Below are 20,098 nucleotides of genomic sequence, written 5' to 3'. Positions count from 1 at the left end.
GGGTTGTAACACACCAGACAGAAAAGATGACCTTGGGCCCCAAAGAAGCAGGAAACTAGAAGTCAGCATTCCCCTGAGTAAAGCCAGAGACGGAGCAGGACAACGCTATCTATGCACGGGAAACACACAAACTCATCCCAGGGGCTCAGGAAAGCAAGGGAGGGAAAATAACATCTCCATGAGAAATGGAGACCCCAAGCCTGACCCTGAGTCCAAATTTATACCATGAGGATGTTGCAGGAACCCGCAGCTAAGAACTTACATAAAAATTTGTCTAGGATAGTAACCCACTCGGAAACCCCAGCAGGAACAAGGGCAAACCTTCCTTGCAGAGACATTCTACAATCCAGGGCACATGGGACTCCCACAGAAAAAAAAAAATCCATCACTAAAGATGAGCTCACTATAAAAAATTACACACCTCATATGAATACAAACTATCATGAAGGAGAGTTAGCAGAAGCAATATACAGGACAGTTAATACCCCTAAGAACTAGAGATAATAGAACAATCCAAAAACAACTATAATGTAAGCATGTTTAACATTCTAAAAAAGATAAAAAAGAAGTATGTTTTGTGTTAATCACAGATCTTGATCCCACATCCCCTTCCCCACCACTGCTCAGCAAATTGTCAGATAATGGAGATCTTAAAGGGCAAAGAAGGCACCTATAGCGCATTGTTTTGGGACTCAGAGGCATGGAAAGAGAGGAGCCCCAGGCAGCCCTGAAAGTAGAGCCTGTCCCCTGCTTATCCAGGTTCCCGGACTGCTAAGTCTCAGCAGAGAGTCTTCCCTTTTCTTTGGAAAAATGTCTGAACATTGGAGCACTGTAACAGGGACAGTCCATTCCTCCCTCGTGGGGGAAAAAAAAAAGCCTTGTCAGCTTCCCCATCCTGGTGCAGAGAAGGTGGTTTTATTCAAGAGCTTGGGAGAAACTTCTCTTGATGCCCGGAGACTGCAGCTCTGCCGGAATCTGTAGCTAAGATCCGGGAGGAGATGTGGATGCATCCTAAGAGGGAAGTGCCCACGGTGGGGAGAGAGAGTAGAAGATGGGGGTCTCCTGGAAGCTGGCAAATTTGAGCAGAGGTGGAGGAAGCCAGTAAGGCAAAGTTCAAAGAAAAGCAGGGGCTGGCCCCCGGGGCCTAGAGAGAGTAGTATGGGCTCGGCTTCTGAGAAAGGGTTGCAGACTCTTAGAAGTTCAGACTCCTTACCCACATCTAGGATGGTTAGTGAAGTGGCCTTTTAGCAGATAGAGGTGTGGACCCTGGGAAACCCTCCTCCTCCTGCTCCAGGAGTCCTGAGGACCTCTAGGAAGTGCCTCTTTCCTGTAGTTAACAACCCCCTTCCAATGCGACTGCATTTCCCTCCATAAAACAAACAGCTTAGCCCTTGGCCAGCCCCTTGGGGGAGGAGAGGGCAATAAAGGCTGAGAAATGTTTCTGAAGGAGGCTGGGAGTCTCCTAGCCTTGTCTGTCAGCTCAAAGCCCCTGATTAGCTGAGGAATTTAGGGCACAGACATCAGAGTTCCTCGCCAACCTTGAAAGGAGAGGGCTAGGGCAACTTCAGACACGCGGCAAGTCAGAGAGCCTGTCGCTGTGGAGGCCAAACCAAGCCAGAGGGCTTCTCCTCAGCTGAGAAGGCCCACGGGGAAGAGGCTAGCCTCCTCCAAACATCCCTGAGGCCTCCAGCCACATCCCCAAGGACCTCCAGCTCCCAGACCTCAGCTCTGATTTAATTACAGGGGCATTTCCATAGCAATGAGACATTGACAGATAATGTGGGTGCCCTGGGTCTGCAGCCTAGAGAGTCACTGGATCAGGGCTCTTTCCCTTACTTCTTTATCCAGTCCACCCTAGAGGGAAAAGATATTGCAAAGAAATGACATTAATTTACTCTAGGACTGGGAGAATCAGGTCAAATTTGAATAGAATAAAAGCTGTGCCACCACAATCTCCAGCCCCAGTTCCACACCCATGTCTGTGCCCACCAGCCATCCCAGCAGTGACGGGCTTCCCTCCCCAGCAGGGTGCCTTGGGCAGAAGCACGTGAGGCTGCTAATGGAGCTACAGAGGGAAGGAGAGGCATGAGCAGGAGGAAGGTATGAAGGGTTCCCGGGCATCTTAGCAAAGATGTAGTTCTATGGTCTTCTAAGCTGAGCTCAGCTTTGGCCCATTACCTTGGGCCTTACTTCTTGACTCCTTCCTTCATCTCCTCCCTCTGTCCACGAGACCCAAAGGCTGAGCACGCCAAATGGACTGTGCTTGGCCCCCCACGGCATGGTCTCACTAATTCATTTAGAGATCAAGGAGAGAGGACAGTTTGAATCTGAATCAAAATATTTTTGAGAAATCAACGAGCTTTATTTCAAATGCATGTAGTAGCCAACTACAAAAAAGTGTTGCCTAGTAGAAAACACTGGGCACTGTTTTCATGGATAGCTGGGTTATAGGGAACCTTTCTGCTGCTGTAGATATTTAGATGCTTGGGGTGTCCCAAAGGAGAGTTCTCCAAAGGGGGGGATCCCCCAGTACTAAGCCTGTTTACTCCATTATTCGGCACTTTCTAAGAAGAAAAGGTTGGCTAAGTAAAAGTGAAGTCAGCCAACCCAACCTTCTCTGGATGACCAGAAATCCTAAAGAGGGGTGTCCCAGTGAATGTTACAGGTATGTATTGGGACCAAGGGCTCAGAAATGTCCTGGTGGCCTCAGAGTCACCTAGGTAAGACCTAAAAGCCTGTTTCCCCCGGAGAGCCAGCCATCCGCAAGGTGACGGGAAGACCTCCCACCCTCCTCAGGGTGATCAGAATCCTTCCTTCCCCTGCTCAGGACAAACAAGCCAGCACTTTTTCAACCCTGAGCTTTGGGAGGCAAGCCCTGCCACTATTGTTACTTCAGAGAGGGCTTTGCACACCTTCAGCCTGGAATGCTCCCCTCTCCTTCTCGGGGGCGGCTGGGCTGGCGGGCAGGGCGGAGGAAATCCTGCGGCAGGCTCGGAGAGCAGCCTGATGCTCCGGCAGCTTAAGTGGCCGTTTTCCTTGGGATTAGGGTTTCACTTACACAGAGCGCCTGAAAAACGCTGCGCTTTCGGAAGGATTAGAGCTGACAATTCAGTGCTCTCAGAGAACAAAATAAAGCCGGAGAGGAACTGGGAGACCTGGAGTATCGGGAGACTGTGCAAACAGGCTTAACCTCTGCCCACCCAGCACGAGGGGCTCTGAGCCCATCAGTGAGCCTGGGCCCAGCCTCCAGAGTGCCAGCACCTGCCCAACTCCAGTCTTCCTCTGCCACTTTCTAGTGGAGCCAGAGAGGGTAGCCTGGGGAAGTGAACCATGGAGAGGGCTGGGATGTCTTCCTCTCTCTCTGAGCCTGTTTCCTCCTCTGTAAAATGAGGGAGTAGACTAGAGGATAGTCAAATTCCCTTTCAGCCCTGAGAATGTGATTCTCCCCAACACTCCCTATCCTTATCCCACGATCCCGAGGCTGCAGCTCCATCCATGGTCCAGCTGAGTTAGAAGGAGCACCTCTTGTGGGGCCCTAGGCCAGCAGGCTACCATGGCCCATGAAGGGCTGCGTGCTGGGAGAAGGGGTAGGAACAGCATGACTGGTTGTGTCCAGTTGGTTGGCTGTCACGGTGTAGACCTTACTGAGCCCACATAGATCTGGGCAGCATCCCTGCCTAGGATACACCGGGGACTAAAGGTCCAGCTGTGGGTGGGAAGTGAGATCGGCTGGGAGTGCAGCCGCCCTGAGCTGCAAGCACAGCCCTGTCTGCCGGAGCCCAGGGCAGGCCAGCCTCGGGATGCAGAGCTATGGGGCCAAGACAGAGCCTGGGGCTGGGGACCCTCATACAGGCACCTCTGCCCCCCAGGAGAAAACTTCCGGAGAATTTGGAAACCCGGGAAATAAGGAATAAAATGAAATATGTAGAAAGCTCTTCCCCTCTCCTTTTAAAGCATCTTTTACAGATTTAAAGTTTGTTACTGTGGTGTATTCTGTATAACTTGGATTGGTCATAAAGTGATCATAATTGGTGTAGTAAATGTAAATGTACAGTATATTTAGGCAGTAATTACAAATTTAATAATTGTATTCTTGGAAGTATTATAAATGCGTGTGTCAAATGCAGGCACAGACTGCCAACCTTGAAGCAATCTAATGTCTTCATTTTCACGACCTTATGAGAAGCAGACACAACTTGAGGTTAGGATAGTAAAACAAGAGTTATGTTTTTTGGCCTTAGGGTCCTCCATAGTGTCAAGTGGATAGCAAAAGTGCTCATTTTCAGAGAAAGATACTGAGGGAAAGCATCTCTAAACTGATTGAATATAACTTTTACTGTATAAATCTGTGTCTAATAAGTCTGTTGTCTTGCCATCACTGAGCTAAAGCATCTCTGCTGCTTTGGCAGCTTCCTTTTTATTATTTCCTTGGTCTTCTGGATGCTGACATTTGCCTTACTTGAGATAAGCCTCCCTACTCCTTCACATGTTATTTTACTATTCTTTGTATGATCTGGTTTATTGGTTCAATTCAAATAGTTTCAAACAAATCAGTGTCTTTCTTACACCAAAAAACAAAGGTTCTTTGGTCTTTTATAAACACTGCTTATTAATCTTTGAGTCATGAATACTTTTGAGAACATGATAAAAGCCATCTAGATATTACATATATGTATCTGTAACATCATATGTATAGCTTTATATGGACTCCCTGAAGCACATCCATGACATCCTACAAGATTGGTGAACCCCAGTTTAAAACCCTTGCTGTAGAAAATGGAAGAACCTGAAACATGCAAGAAACAAGAAGCGACAAGATGTTCTGTTATAGGAAGGATTCGCTTAGCATAATCCCAGGTTACTTTCCTGGGCCAAATACCTATTTTCTGGGTCTACATTATTTGAGAATGTCATTCTAGAATCCATTCCCAAATATACGGCTTGTTCTGTAGTCCAGGTCCTGTCATCTACTGGCTGTGAAATCTTCGATATAATACTTAACCCCTCTGAGTTTCAGTTTCTCATCTATAAAATGGGGATTAAAAACAGATCAGCATCATAGGTTGATATGGGGGTTAAGTGAGATAATATATAGAAAATATTTAGGACAGTGCCTAGCATGATAGTAGGTGCTCAGTGAATGCTAGCTAGCCTAGGTGCAAGTAGAAACACAACTCTGCCCTTGGATCTTAAGACCTGACAAAATAGCATAAATTATCCGGTGACTGAAATTTTCTTAATAAAGTCTTTCACTTTGCTTTTCTCTGTACTTGTAAGAGGAACTGCACTTAGATTCTCCGAAACAGTTGATTTGATCTGGCCCATTTGGTAAGGAATGTCTGACAAAAGTGCACTGTCTGATTCAGATGTAGTGATTGCTGTAGAAATTGGCTTTAGAATCTTCAGGGACTTCTGCAGTTGAACTGAGAAGACATCCTCATCAAATACAGTGCTTCTAACACTTCTGGGTGCTTTAGATTCTCAACTACTCCTGCTTCTTGAAGAGCCTCTTTGTTTTTCAGAAAATTCTCCAAGGAGATTGATACTCCACCCCATGGGGTTTTACTACAGACTTTCAGTGTCAATATTTTATCCTTTGTGTCCTGTTTTTCTTGCCTCATCCTAATGACAGCAGTGACAATATGAGATTTTGCTTGTCAGATGACTTCTTTTTCCTTTTCTTTGGCTCTTTTGGGGAGTATCTGAGTTCATGTTATCATTAAAAGGCAGTGTGGTACAGACCTAGCTTCACACTTTGGCTCTGTCAGTTACTAGCTCTGTAGCCATAGGAAAGTCACGATGCCTCTCTGTGCCCCCATTTTCTCAACTTTAAAACAAGGGAGTGAGACTGATCATCTCGAAGGCTCTTCCATCTTTAAAACTTTGTAATCTTAGGAAGCAATTATCCAACATGAAATGCCCATCCTCTTGTAGTATGTGGGTTTTTATCCATGTGTAATTCTTGGTGCTGCTTTCATGTTCCTGGCATTGCCAGTGAGCAAAGCAAATGCTTTACTGCTTCCTATCATCTGTCGGATGACACATATTTTATAACTGATGTATTCTGCTCTGAAGCTTTTTTCTCCTCTTTCTGCACTTTTGCCTGTTTGCTTGAAGGAGGTGGCTGTGCTGTCATACAGTTTTTATTTATTTATTTATTTATTTATTTTTGGCTGTGTTGGGTCTTCGTTTCTGTGTGAGGGCTTTCTCTAGTTGCGGCAAGTGGGGGCCACTCTTCATCGCGGTGCACAGGCCTCTCACTATCGTGGCCTCTCTTGTTGCGGAGCACAGGCTCCAGACGCGCAGGCTCAGTAATTGTGGCTCACGGGCCCAGTCGCTCCGCGGCATGTGGGATCTTCCCAGACCAGGGCTGGAACCCGTGTCCCCTGCATTGGCAGGCAGATTCTCAACCACTGCGCCACCAGGGAAGCCCTGTCATACAGTTTTAGAGTCTGTCTCCGCTCCCCTTTGTCCACCCATGGGCAGTATGCAAGGCCCAGTACTCTGTCGATTCTTCCTTGCACAGATTCCATTACCCATTCATATTCACTCACTGAAAGAAGTTTGCTCGCAGAATGCTGCTGGGCAAATGGTATGACGGTCTTAGTAATTTGAAAACTTCCTGCAGTGTGTGTTTTCCATCATTGACAGTGGTGTTCCAGAAGAATATATGGCTCTGGCAAGAGTTTGGTCAATTTGTTCCTGTTCTTCAGGTGTCACCTGTGTGCTAATGAAGCCATTGAGGGTGCTTTGTATGCAGTGGCTTATACCTTTGTTGGCTCAGGGGTCCTGAACGGGCACCTCTTGGTAGTGATGCTGTACTGATGTTACAGAATCCAGTGATACTGTAATGATGTTACAGAATCCACAGCAGCAGAATCACAGCCGTATGCTTGCATGCTTTTTCCTCATCATGGGTCTCTTCTCTCACACTTAAAAAAATGCTTGAATATCACTTCCCAGATTCAGTTTTTAAAATAGAATTTGGAAATGTGTCTCTCAATCAACAGTTCTGTGGCTGACTTTCAGCAGGCCAAAGTTTCTATATGCTGGAAGTTGGACCATTTGCAAGAGAAAGATCCAGTGGAAATAAACACTGCAATAGGGGTGCCTCCAGGTAGCTGGAAACACCTTTCTAGTCATCCCACATTTCCTCTTCTCTCATGAAGCTAAGTAAGGGATTGTGTGACACAAACTTAGAGTACAAGGAATTTGTGTGTGAAAAGCTGAGGGACCTATGCAGCTGAAAATCAGAATTCAGATGCATTTAAATTCCTGTTTATTGAGAAAGAAGCATCCTTCTCTTCCTGACTGCTTTGTGGACATAAGGATCACAAGACCAAGAATTGGATTTCTGTATTTTTCTAATTCAAAACCTCTACATCCTCACTAACTCTCCTCTGTCTTAGGCCTTTTTTGACAATGAAATGCCATATTATTAATCTCTCTAGGAATTGATAGATGTTGCTGACTTGTCCACTTGAGGTCCTCTCCGCTGAGAGATGGTCAGGAGGATTGTACATTTAGTTGACAATAGAAGTCAATGAAAGAAAACCCACACAGAGCAAACACAGATTCTCTCTGCTATCTCTCTGGGAGTTCAAAATGATCTCTTGTTTGACAGTTCTACTCTGTTGTCTGTTCTTGAGTTTTAAAATGTAAGATATTAGCTATATTAGATAAGTAGAGAGAAAATCATTCTATTGCATGATAAAGCTGAGTCATATTGTATGAGTCCCTCACTTTCATCATCCTGTATAAATCTTTCATCATCTTATAAAAATTCATGATCCATTGTTCAAATTATTTGTAGAAAAAAAGCAGATTCAAACATTTACATTTTGCCCAGCTTTTACCTCTTCAAAGGACACCAACATAAATGAAACAGAAAACAATATAACCCACCTGGAATTGGCTATTAAGTCCAATAGAGTGATAGAGAATTAATCAATAAGTTTTTATTGAGCATCTACCATATTCTCAACTGTATGACAGAGCAGAAGACAGGGCCTGCCCTCCGTTTGATTATGATCTGTTTGAGGAAGAAAACAACAGGGCTGATGTTTCATGAACTGTAGTGACGTGGTAAACCATGGAGCACAGACACTACAGAAGTTTAAAAGAGAGAAACTTCTCCGATGGGTAGAATAGTAGGGGTTTTAAGCCTTGAGCTTATAAGGGAAGGAAAGGGAAACTATAGCAAGAAGAAGAAAATGAGGTGGCAAAAGCAGAGATTTCACAGCATCCAAGCCAGTGAAAACAGTCACACTAAACCAGAAGGGGTGAGAATCAGAGCTGAGAAAACTGGGTGGGGAAGAGTACCTGGGAGGCTTTGAAAGCCTGGCAGAGTGTAGACTGCCAGAGAGACACCCAAACTGTGGACTACAGAGAATCCATGATGGCTCTTACAAGGGAAGTGATGTGATGGAAGCAGCGTTTCATGAGGGCTAGACAAGCAGCCATGTGAGGGATAGACTGAAGGAGAAGAATGTGGAGGCAGGGAATACAAGCAAAAAAACTGTTGTGGCAGACCAAGGGCAGGTGCTTAGGTGCTGAGCTGTGGAGGTGGTGGAAGAAATGAAGGTGGGACAGATGTAATAGATATTGCTAAGGAGAATTGACAACACCCAGCGACTGACTTCAAAGCTGGGCGTGCTATGTCAAGAACGACTCCAGAGGTTTTGGTCTGATGGTCTTCAAGTAGGTCAGTAGAACTGACTGGGGGGAAGGTGATCTCTTTTATTCCTGTCAGGGTTGAGGTGACAGTGGGACAGCTAATGAAAAGGTTCACAGGCAGTTGGGAATGCAAAAGCCTGAGCTGCATCTCTGTCTACTTAGGGAAGGATGGATCATTCAGATGTGTTAAGGTAGTGGTGAGGAAACTCACACGTTTCAGGAAAGTTGGAGGTGAGGTCGACTTTAAGGGGAGAGTGGCAAGGAGAGAGAGAAACGCTTTGGAATAGCCATCGGGAGGATGAGGTCTAGGGCAACTGATGAAAAGAAAGTGGGTCAGAGATGCCTAGTTCTGTGCCTTCCTCCAGCCACACCTCTTCCCAGGGTTGGACAGAGGCACTGGAGTGGGAGAGTGGCACTGGCTGAAGAGGAGTATAAAGGAAATATGGAGAGGAGAAAGAGGACCCAGGACCCAGGAGAGGATGAAGTAGTCTGTAGGGCATGGAAGTATGGGAGAGGACAAATTTATTGTCATTAGAGATTGGAGCATGCTAAATTGCAAAGAAGGCAGTGACCGCTTCATGGCGATGGAGGGGGCAGGCAAGGAAGGGGGGCCGTTCAGGTACAGCTGTGTTCCAGAGATATCTGTGGACCATGGGTATCTCCCTAAGATTGGCTCACTTTGCCTTCACTCCAGGACACGAGGAAAGCCCTTCCTCCCACTCTCCAGACTCTAGCTAATAGACACCTCCAGGAACAGAAGTCTAGCAGCTAGTGGGGAGAGCAGACTTTGCTCATTGGAACTTGATCTGATCCATTTGCACTGTTAGCTCAAAGCTCCTGATTTGCTTCAGGGATGGTTTTCTATCATTTAAATGCCATGAACACTGACAGCAAAATAGCCCACTGACTGGCCCCCCACTCTTCACACCTGCCAGGCCCAGCACCTGCAGCTTCACTTGGAGAGGACAAGGAATACCCATCAGCTCCTGTACAGGTGCTGGTGGGGTGTCCTCCAAGCCTGAAGGAAAGATGGGGTGTTAAAGAGGGGAGAGGTGAGCAAGATGATAGAGGTCCATTTGGCTACTGGATAGACCACAGCTGAATATCTCACTGGGAAGGAGGAGTAAAACCAGGTCATCTCCCTCCCTTCTCCATCTGGGTTTGGGCTACAAAGAGACACAAGCAAAGGCAAACACACATACACACACGCACAGAGAGACACACAAAGACCTACACAGAGCAGAGGTGCATACACACAGCTGATCATAGGACATTTAGGTAACAAGCTTAGATACATGTAAGGGCACACCTGGACCTTCTCATTCAGGTGTGCCCCTACATGTCTGCACGCAGCGCTTTCTTTTCCATGGAGTACCCTTGTGTGAGCAGAGGCAGGCCCCTCTCTTCCAGGCCTCACCCCTTCCCCTTTGTGTTTTTCCAGGTCGTGACATGGCGAGCACCACTCTGCCTGGTTACCCCCCTCACGTGCCCCCCACTGGCCAGGGAAGCTACCCCACCTCCACCCTGGCAGGAATGGTGCCTGGTAGGTGACAATGCTGCAGCTGCCTAATTTAGGTGGGAGTAGCTAAACTGTGGGTGAGCTGCTGAGTGGTCTGTAGTCTGAGGCTGGGGCTGGGGGAGACCCAACATCTCCTCCCCTGCAAACCACTGCTGTTCTATCCCTCTCTCTCCCTAGAGGCTGCAGCCGGGGTCCCTCATCCTCCCTCATGAGTAATCCAGGGAGGGAACTTGCAGAAGTGCTTGCAGTAGTGTGTGCACCCTTCTGTACGTCCTGGCCCCTCCGCAGTGCCCACCCACCCCAGCCTGTGCCTGGGAGCACGCAGCCTCAGCTCCACACTCAGTGCCCCCGCCTACCCCCAGCCAGCTGACACTGCTTGGAAGGGTCTGCCCTGGTTTCCATGGAAACTTGGAGCCAAGAACCATTTCCAGGGGCATGTCTGTCACTCAGACAAAGCCACCCTGGTCCACACCAACCCACAGGGAAGACCAGTGTCGAGAGCCAACCCCCCCCCACCCGGGAGAGAAGGGAGTTATTCCCTAAGGAAAGAGGAACAGAAGACAGACTGTGGCAGGAACCAGAGAGACTGGCTTCAGAGAGAGACAAGCTGGAGCACCTCCACATCTCCTGAGAGGAGCCCTGGGCCTTCATTGCTCCTGGGGGCTCTGACCCGTCCCCATCTGAGAGGAGCTGGGTGTGGGCTGTGGATCAGAGAGACAGAGGCCATATTTGGGGTCTGGTGACTGCAGCTGGAGGTTGTGCTCTCCCCAACCCCTCACCCCAGATTGGGAGCTGGGCTTGAAGCCAAAGAGAGTTGAAGTTCCTATTCACAGAAGCACCAGAAAAACTCTTGTCTTAAAGAGGATGAGACTCACTGGGCCTGCTTCCTGTCCTGCTGGCTGCCCTCCGTGTGCCCCTTCCCTGAAGCTCAGCTGTCATGGGGGGGGAGGATAGAGTAGGGTGACTGGCCCCATTCCTGGACCGTTCGTTCAGGGACAGCCCTGGGTAAGCAGAGGTGGATGTAGGGGGCTGGCCAAGAGGGAGATTGCTGCTGGGTGTTGTAGAATAGGGGCTGAAGGGAGTTGGAGGAACTGGGTAAGGAGAGCTGCTGGTGTGGGTGAGGGTATCCCTGCCCAGATTTGGGGTAGGGCGAATGGAAGTGTTAGGTACCAGGAGATTCTTCAGGGAAGGTTCCAGCAGTGAGCAGGTGGAGGCTGGAGGAGGTCTTAGAGAGGCGGGGGTGAGGGAGGGGGGAGTCTGCAAGGGGATGGGGATGAGGGGAGCCTCAGAGAGCTCATGGTGGCAAGGGGGGAGTCGTTAAACAGAATCTAGTGCTGATGAGGAAATTACACTTGTTTCATTAGCGATGGGGAAGGAGATAGCTCAGTTCCTCTTGGTCACAGTTGAGCTCAGAAGCTCATTATCCTGCTGCACGCATGCTTTCCCTCCTCGTCAATAAACAGGCTTTCCAGTGGCTGCATCCCCCACCCCCACCCCAGCTCCCTCTCCGAGAGGGGCCCCTTCTCCTCTACTTAACCCGCGGTTAGGGATCACTGTAAACAGTCTGGGGTCATCACACAGGAGAAAGGGCGAGGGGGAAACCCGGAGGCCTGGCCTTTCTGCCGCGAAGGGAGGGAAGCAGCTTCCGACGGCTCCCAGCCCACAGGGCCCTCGGCTCACCGCTTGAGAACCGGCGGGCAGTCCACCTGCCTCCCGCCGCCTCCTTCCCCTGCTGCGTGGCCCACCTATCAAATCTCTAGAGGGAAAGGAGGGAGGGGGGTGTTTCCCAGCAGAGCCCCCAACCCTTGTACTGTCACCATGCTGAGATGCCATTCTCAGGACTTTCTGGGACAAAGTGTCCCGAGGGCCTGTCTTCGCCACCCTCCCCCGCTTCCACCCTGTGGGGCTGTGGCTCCTAGAACCAGAGTTTCCACTAAAGAGGCCCTGGCCCCCAACGCAGCGGCGTAGGCGCTCCTGGACCCGGAACAAGCCCTTCCTGGGTGGCCCGGAGCGCCTCTGCGGGGGGAGCCCCAGGCGGGCACCGCCCCGCAGTTACCTCCACGCCGGTGTGCGAGGCGGGTCGGTGCTTTTGCGCGCGCGCACACACACACACACCCCATGGGCTCCCCCCATTTGGACCAGGTGGATTGTTCCGCCTCCACCCTGCCGTCTGCCCGCAGTGGGCATTACCCTGCTCGCTGCACCTGAACCTCGAGCCTGGGGAGGCCGCTGGCCGTGCACGTCGGGTCCGCCCTGGCGTTGCGCGTGTCTGATCCCCACTCCCTCGCCCTCCCGCAGGGAGCGAGTTCTCCGGCAACCCGTACAGCCATCCCCAGTACACGGCCTACAACGAGGCTTGGAGATTCAGCAACCCCGCCTTACTAAGTGAGTACGCCACCTGGCTGGCCGGCGGCTCAGCGCTTCCGTCCGCCCGCCGGCCAGCTCGGCAGTGCTGCTTCCGGACGCGGGTCCGACTCCCCGCGACCCGCCCTTTGGGTGCCCAGCCGGGCAGGCTTGTTAGCGTAGCACTGAGGCCCCGGGATCCCTAGAGGACGCCCGCGCCTCCCACCCCTTCCTAACTCTCCCCTCCGCTCCCTTCCCCGTCGCTGGAAGGCTCTGCGCCGCCCCCACCCTCGGGCCCCCTGAAGGTCCGCAGTCGGGCGGCGGCGGTCACCGATCGGGTCCCTCTCCCACCCGGTGAACGCAGCTCTCCTGGGGGCAACCAGCCCCGCAGCCCAGCCAATGCCTCCCTGCCCGGATCCTGCTAGACCCCAGCCCGGGGAGGTCTTTGCTTTGCTTTACTTTCCTTTTTTGTTCTCCTGTTTGTCCTCTCACCCAGCCCATTCTTCTCCTGTGTTAACTTCCAGGTTCCCCTTATTATTATAGTGCCGCCCCCCGGGGCTCCGCCCCTGCCGCTGCTGCCGCTGCCTATGACCGCCACTAGTTACCGCGGGGACCACATCAAGCTTCAGGCCGACAGCTTTGGCCTCCACATCGTCCCCGTCTGACCGCCCACCCCGGAGGGAGGGAGGATCGACGCGACAAGAAGCCTCCCGGCCACCGCCCCAGACCCACCCCATCCCAGGACCCCTACAGCCCTTCACTTCACCCCGTCGAAGGCCGGACAGGACGGGTGGAGCCGCGGGCGGGACCCTCAGGCCCGGGCCCGCCGCCCCCAATCCCGCCCGCCGCCCCTCCCCGCCTGCCTGGACTGCGCGGCGTCGCGAGGAGGGCCCGACCCAGCTCATCCCCGCCTCGCCCGAGCCGACCCGGGAGCCGACCAGCCACACCGCCGGACTCTGGTCGGGCCCGCCGCTGCGCGGGGGACACGTTTCTGTGACACACAATCAGCGCGGACTGCAGCGCGGCCCAGCCCCAGAGCAGCCCGCCTCGGACGCTCCGGCGCCGGGAGGCTTCGCTGGGCAAAGGAAATTAAGAACAAAACGATGTTCTGCAGAAGGGGGAAGAGCCTCCTGCCAAGCCCTCGGGAAAGAGTCCGCACCCCGGCGCCAATCGGACTGCCCCCACCTGTGCCCTGCCCAGAAGGTGGAATGGAATGGGGGCGTGAGGGCCGGGCTCTAGGGACAGGGGCGGGGGGGGGCGGGGTTGTCAGGTGTTTCCAAGGTTGTGACCCAAGACACGCAGGCCCCAGCAGCCCGCACCCACGGAGCCCGACTCTTGGCTCTCCCCTACTCCACCTGAACTGCCCAGTTCCCCAGGGCCCAGGCATCTCCTACTAGTGACCAGACTCTCAGCCCCGCCTTGCCCCTACCTCAGCGTCTCTTCCATCTGCCGACCTCGCACTTCCCCCTCCTGCCCGTCCTTTTCCCAGCCCACGACGCTCTGCTTCTCTCCTCCCTAACTCGCTGTCCCGCCGGAGGCTCTTCCGTGCCTGCCTCAGGACCAGTTCCCGCAGGCCGCGGCACTGGTCTTCCCCGAGCGGTTGCTTGATGCTCCCCGACTCCCCCGACACAGACTCTCAATCTGCAGGTGGTGGGAGCAGGGTCTGAGCTGGCGTGTGAGCTGCGCGGGGTGGAAGGTGGGGGGCTGCCCACTCCACCCCCTCCCACCCACCTCCAGCCTCCTCCTCTGGCAGAAAATGAACAGGGCCGCAAAAAGTCTACATTTATTTAATATGATGATCTTTGCAAAAGAGGAAAACGAAAACAAAAACCCAACAGGCTGCTGCTTTGTAGAAAGACGGTGTGTGTCGTGTGAAGGCGAACCCCTGTGTATATAACCCCGCCCCGTCCGTCCCGCCCTGCCCCGCCCCGCCCCGCCGGGTAGAGTCCCAGTTGCCCGCCCGTCCTGCCTGTAGATACGCCCCGCTGTCTGTGCTGTGAGAGTCGCCGCTCGCTGGGGGGGAGGGGGGGACACAGCTACACGCCCACTAAAGCACAGCACGTCCTGGGGGAGGGGGGGCTTTTTTTTTTTCTGTTACAAAAAATTACGAAAGAAAAGAAATCTCTATGCAAAATGACGAACATGGTCCTGTGGACTCCTCTCGCCTCCGTTTTGTTGGCTATTTCTCTGTAATTCCCTGTTTTCGCTCTCTCTTCCTCATCTCTCTCCTCTGCATCTCTCCCCTCTCCATCTCTCTTCTCTGCTTCTCTCTCCCTGTCTCTGTCTCTCTCAGTCTTCGTCTCTCTTGTCTCTCTCTCTCCCTTGGCCTCTCTCCCCAGCCCTGCCCTGGCTGCCTTGCCCCCTGAGACTAGATCAGAGGTGGCAGCTCCAGCCCCCAGGCTCGCCCCTCGCGGCCGTGCCCCGCACACCCTGGGGCGCCGGCGGCCGGGCCGCCCTGCCCGTAGTTGCTCTCTCGGTAGCGGCGATGCGCCCTGCATGTCTCCTCACCCGTGGATCGTGACGACTCGAAATAACAGAAACAAAGTCAATAAAAGTGAAAAAATAATAAATAAATAAAAATCCTTGAACAAATCCGAAAAGGCTTGGAGTCCTCGCCCAGATCTCTCTCCCCTTCGAGCCTTTTTATTTGAAAAGGAAAACGAGAGAAGAGAATAGTTAAGGGAACTGCCGGTGCCCAGCCAGGCTCCAGTGGCCCGAGCCGGGCAGCGAGGGAGCCGAGGTTCAAACTCCGAGGCCCGTCCCATTCCAGTCCCTGTGGGGCTGGTGCGACAGGGGACCCAGACCCAGGACCCAGCCGAACCCTCGAAAGATCCCCCGATGGCTCTGGTCTACTTGGCCACTTTCAGCGCGTCGGTTCGTTTTGATTCTTTTCCTTTTTTTTTTTTTTTGCACATGACAAATAAATAATAATAAATAATAAAAAATTTTGTATGTCACTCCCCATGGCTCCAGGTTTGTCTCTACCTGCCTCTGGGACAGGCCTTCCCTCACACTGGTCGATCTCAAATAAACCCTCAATAATCCTCCCAAGGGCACTTCCATTGCGACCCCCCGCCACCCATTTGCTGGGACCCTCCTCCCACCCCTTTGCTGGGACCCTCCTCCCACCCCTTTGCGGACCCTCTCATCGGCAGCCGAAAGCCGGCAATGGCCCAGACGAGTCTGCCTGCCCCCCCACCCCGCCTTCGGGGCGAGTTTTCGCTTCGCAAAACTTGAGACTACCTTCGAGTGAGTGATTTGGTCGCCCTACCTCTCCACCCACACCCAAACTTAGGGTGCAGGCTCTCAGAACGCGACGTCGGAGGCCCTCTCCGCATGGGTGGGGGGGTTGTCTGCTGTCCTGTCTCCTTCCTCCGCGCCTCAATTTTTATCCCCCAGGCCGCACAGATACCACAGACGATTGCAACCAGTTTCCTCGCTGCTCATTTATTCCCGGGCCGGGACAGCGTCCAGCCCCGCAGAGACCGGAGATGAACCAGAGGGCTCAAGCGACCGCGCGCACTCCCTGTTTCTGGCGGAGTCCCGGCCTGGGCGAGCAGCCGCTGGGATTGGTGCGGTCTGGGTGTATCTTGAGGGCGCACAGGCACCTATATTGTGGGTCGGTTGGTCGGTCGCCGGCTCCCATTTCTGTTGGTCTGCGTGGGTCTACATGTCCCTGTGTGAGTCTGAGGGTGGGGAAGTGGGAGAACTGTCGGTTTTTTCAGGCACCCTTACTGTTCTTGTGCCCGGGTGTCCAGTGAAGGATGAGTGTCTGTCCCTGGGTCTCTCTGTTCCTGTTTGGGGGAGAAGTAGAGTGATTGTCCAGGATTGTCCAGGCTGCTTCTGAGATACTTGGAAGGGGTTTGCTCTCCGTCCCTTCAGCAACCTCCCAGTTCCAGCCCTCCCACAAAGGCCATGGCCTCCACCTGTTCTCCGCCCTTGGATACTTTCCTTCTCTGCCCCTGGGAAACCTTCCCAGCTCAGCTTCCATCTCTGTCTCCTCCCACTTGAAAGCCTCTTGAAGTTCTGAGCTGCCAGGGGTGGCTGGGCAGCTGCAAGCAGAGCCTAGAGGCAGACCTAAGAGTAACCTTTCCCACTGGCTGCGGGCAGTGTCTCCCAGGCACCTCCTTTCCACCATGATTCCAACAGGCCTGTCTTTCCCCAAGCCTATTTGCCCAGCCTACCCACATCATGACACTGAGGGACTCCCAACAAATCAGCAAGCCCCTAATCAAGTCCATCCCCTTCCTTCTCCCTCCCCACTTGTGTCTCCTCCCTGTTCCCATCTTAGCAAATGACAGTCCCACCTTCCATCCCGCCCAGTGCTGCTCCTTTTAATCACCAGTCTCTTAGAAGAGTGGTCTTCAAACTTCTTTGATCATACACCCTATCAGTAAAAAGAAGTCAATGTGTACTTGCAATATAAGTATATTTACTTGTTTACAAATTCCATAAATGTACTACTAGACTAACATATTATGAATCTTATAAGACATAAAATAGAAAACGGATGAGATTGGAATACATAGAAATTCCAGTGTTCTCTTCTCATGCATAAATAATCTTGCTCCCCTTGGAAGATGTGCACCCCACTTCAGAGAGCCTGCTCAGAACCCATGAAAATCCAGCATGGCAGAACTCCTGATTATTGCCTGGTGCCCAGCGAGTGAATTCCTGGAGGTTGTCAGGGCACTGGGTTGGCCCAGTCAATGCTGCGCTCATCACGTGGAGCAGGCTATCTGGCCCCCACTGCCTGGCTTTGCCTCCAGGTGCCCCCAGAATGGGAGCCCTGGCCTGCTCAATTCATCAGATTGGGAGCCAGGGCCTCTTACCGGGGTCCCACCAGAACTTCTTACCTTCTGTTCTATTTCTGGTCTCCTTCATACCAAATTGCACAGCGAGGATCCACTGTCAACAGTAACCACCACTGCCTGGCTTTCATGCTGTGTCACTCCTGGGGTGCTGATTTCTGCTTGGAATCAGCCTGAGGGCCCCCAAAACATGTTCTACAATCTTTGACCAGTTGCCTGTTCTAACTGCAGTCCCATTTACCCACCCCAAACACAAACAGGGCCTATTCTCCAGCTTCGTTTTTCCTCAGAACTCACCTAATTCTGACTCTGCTAGCCCTGTCCCCCCACCTTACTCCCATAGAGTTCCCAGCTGAGGTTCACCAAGTATGACAGTTAGAAACTGTCCTGGGTTGAGGGAACAGCAGGAGCAAAGACATGGAGGCATGGAATTATACCAGACAAAACGTGACTGGAGTATCAGCTGCCTGGGGAAAGACAGAGGGGGTTGAGAGAGGTGACAGGAGATGAAGCTTAAAGGTAGTTGAGAGCCAAGACACTAGAAATGTCCAAATGGTATCCATCACTTGACAGCTACTTTAAGGAAGCTGCCCCACTCACATCCCTTCCTGCCCATGTATCCACCAATAACTCTGTTACTAGAATTGGACTCATGCACAAATCCAAGCTAAGCCAATTAGTCCCCCCTCTCTCAGGACACAGAACTAGGAAGTACAGAGAGAAAGAGGCCATTTACCATGAAAGTCAAAGCCCAATGGAGGCCCTGAGGGGATTCCCCAGTCTTCTTCATCTCAGTCAAGGACAACTCCATTCTACCAGTCACTCAAGCCAAAACCCCAAATCTTCCCTGACTCCTCCTGTCTCTCCCATCACATATCTGATCCACCAGCAAAACCAGACAGTTCTACCTTTAAAAGATCCAGAATTTGACCACTTCTGATGATCTGCACTCTACCATCCTAGTTCAAGCCAGTATAATCCTTCACCTCGATTTGCAAAAAAAGTTCTAATTGGCCTTCCTGTTTCCATCTTTGCCCCACCTACCCCAGCCTACTCTCTCCCCATCAACAGAGTGATCCTCCAAAACGTAAAGCAGAGCATGCTCCTCTGCTTAGAGCCCCCCACAAGCTCCCCTTCTCCCTCAGAGTCAAAGTCAGAATCCTAAAACTGATCTATAAGGTCCTGTATGTTCTGTGTCCACCCTGTCGCCCCACCTCCACCCCTACAACCACCCCCAGCTCACTGTGCTCTGAGCCTGTTGCCCTCTGTGCCACGTTTTGCCTACACCAAGCATGAGCCTTCTCAAGACATCAAGACATTTGCCTTTTTTTTTTTTGGCTGCACCATGTGGCATGCGGGATCTTAGTTCCCTGACCAGGGATCAAACCCGTGCCCCCTGCAGTGGAAGCGCGGAGTCCCAACCACTGGACCACCAAGGAATTCTCAAGACATTTGCTCTTTTTTTTTTTGAGGTTTTTTTTTTTTTTTAACTTATTTGGTTGCGCTGGCTCCTTAGTTGTGGCATGTGAACTCCTAGTTGCAGCACGCATATGGGATCTAGTTCCCTGACCAGGGATTGAACCCGGACCCCTTGCATTGGGAGCACAGAGTCTTAACCACTGCACCACCAGGGAAGTCCCAAGACATTTGCTCTTTTTTTTTTTTAAGAAAGACCATCCAGGGGGCTTCCCTGGTGGCACAGTGGTTGAGAATCTGCCTGCTAATGCAGGGGACACGGGTTCGAGCCCTGGTCTGGGAAGATCCCACATGCCGTGGAGCAACTAGGCCCGTGAGCCACAACTACTGAGCCTGCGCGTCTGGAGCCTGTGCTCCGCAACAAGAGAGGCCGTGATAGTGAGAGGCCGCGCACCGCGATGAAGAGTGGCCCCCGCTTACCACAACTAGAGAAAGCCCTCGCACAGAAACGAAGACCCAATACAGCCAAAAATTAATTAATTAATTAATTAATTATTTTAAAAAAGTAACAAGTGTTCAAGTACAATTGGTGTCTTTAAAAAGCAAAAAGAAAGAGCATCCAATATTTTTATTTTTTTAATAAATTTATTTTATTTATTTATTTTTGGCTGCATTGGGTCTTCATTGCTGTGCACGGGCTTTCTCTACTTGTGGTGAGCAGGGGCTACTCTTCATTGTGGTGCACGGACTTCTCATTGCAGTGGCTTCTCTTGTTGCGCAGCATGGGCTCTAGGCATGTGGGCTTCAGTAGCTGTGGTGCGCGGGCTCAGTAGTCGTGGCGCACGGGCTTAGCTGCTCCACGGCATGTAGGATCTTCCTGGACCAGGGCTCAAACACGCGTCCCCTCCATTGGCAGGCGGATTCTTAACAACTGCACCACCAGGGATGCCCAAGACATTTGCTCTTGATGTGCCTTTTCCCCCTAGCAGCCCCATGACTGGCTCCCCCACTTCCTTAAGATCTCTGCACACCCCTTCCACTTGAAACTGTCCCTCCCCCATCCTGTGTAGTTCTCATGGGACTGTCAATCAGAACGCCCCATCAGCTCCTGACCATAGATGTGGGCCTGAGACCTATGTCTGGCCAATGGGGACCCCATATCCCGGTTCAAAGCACATAGATTTCAAGCTAGGAAGAGTCCTCTTAGAAGGTTTTTTATTGGGGACTGAAGAGAGAGGGTCTCTTCTTCCTTTGGATTGTGAGCTGCAACGATGAGGGCTTTGGACCCCCAGGGACAGCTCCCCACCATGTGGAGAGTCTCTGCCTGAGAGCT

The 20,098-nt window shown here is 51.7% G+C and overlaps 1 protein-coding gene across 10 annotated transcripts in view; it reads left to right on the top strand.

The window, feature by feature from the left end:
- Positions 1–14,541, top strand: part of PAX2 (paired box 2) — a 90,390-nt gene extending 75,849 nt beyond the window's left edge. For 4 of the 10 annotated variants that reach the window (XM_036827700.1, XM_036827695.1, XM_036827699.1 and 1 more), the window contains 3 exons: positions 10,118–10,219; positions 12,494–12,580; positions 13,063–14,541. In XM_036827700.1, coding sequence (XP_036683595.1) covers positions 10,118–10,219; positions 12,494–12,580; positions 13,063–13,139 — 266 coding nt within the window. In that variant the 3' untranslated portion in view covers positions 13,140–14,541. The remainder of the gene's footprint in view (positions 1–10,117; positions 10,220–12,493; positions 12,581–13,062) is intronic. The other 6 variants (XM_036827693.1, XM_036827696.1, XM_036827692.1 and 3 more) reach the window with 3 other exon arrangements.
- Positions 14,542–20,098: the final 5,557 nt, after the last annotated feature.

This window comes from Balaenoptera musculus, chromosome 16 (assembly GCF_009873245.2).
Source record: "Balaenoptera musculus isolate JJ_BM4_2016_0621 chromosome 16, mBalMus1.pri.v3, whole genome shotgun sequence".
NCBI classification, from domain to species: domain Eukaryota; kingdom Metazoa; phylum Chordata; class Mammalia; order Artiodactyla; family Balaenopteridae; genus Balaenoptera; species Balaenoptera musculus.
Note: the sequence above shows the minus strand (reverse complement) of the source record. Positions and strands in the feature narration are given on the sequence as shown.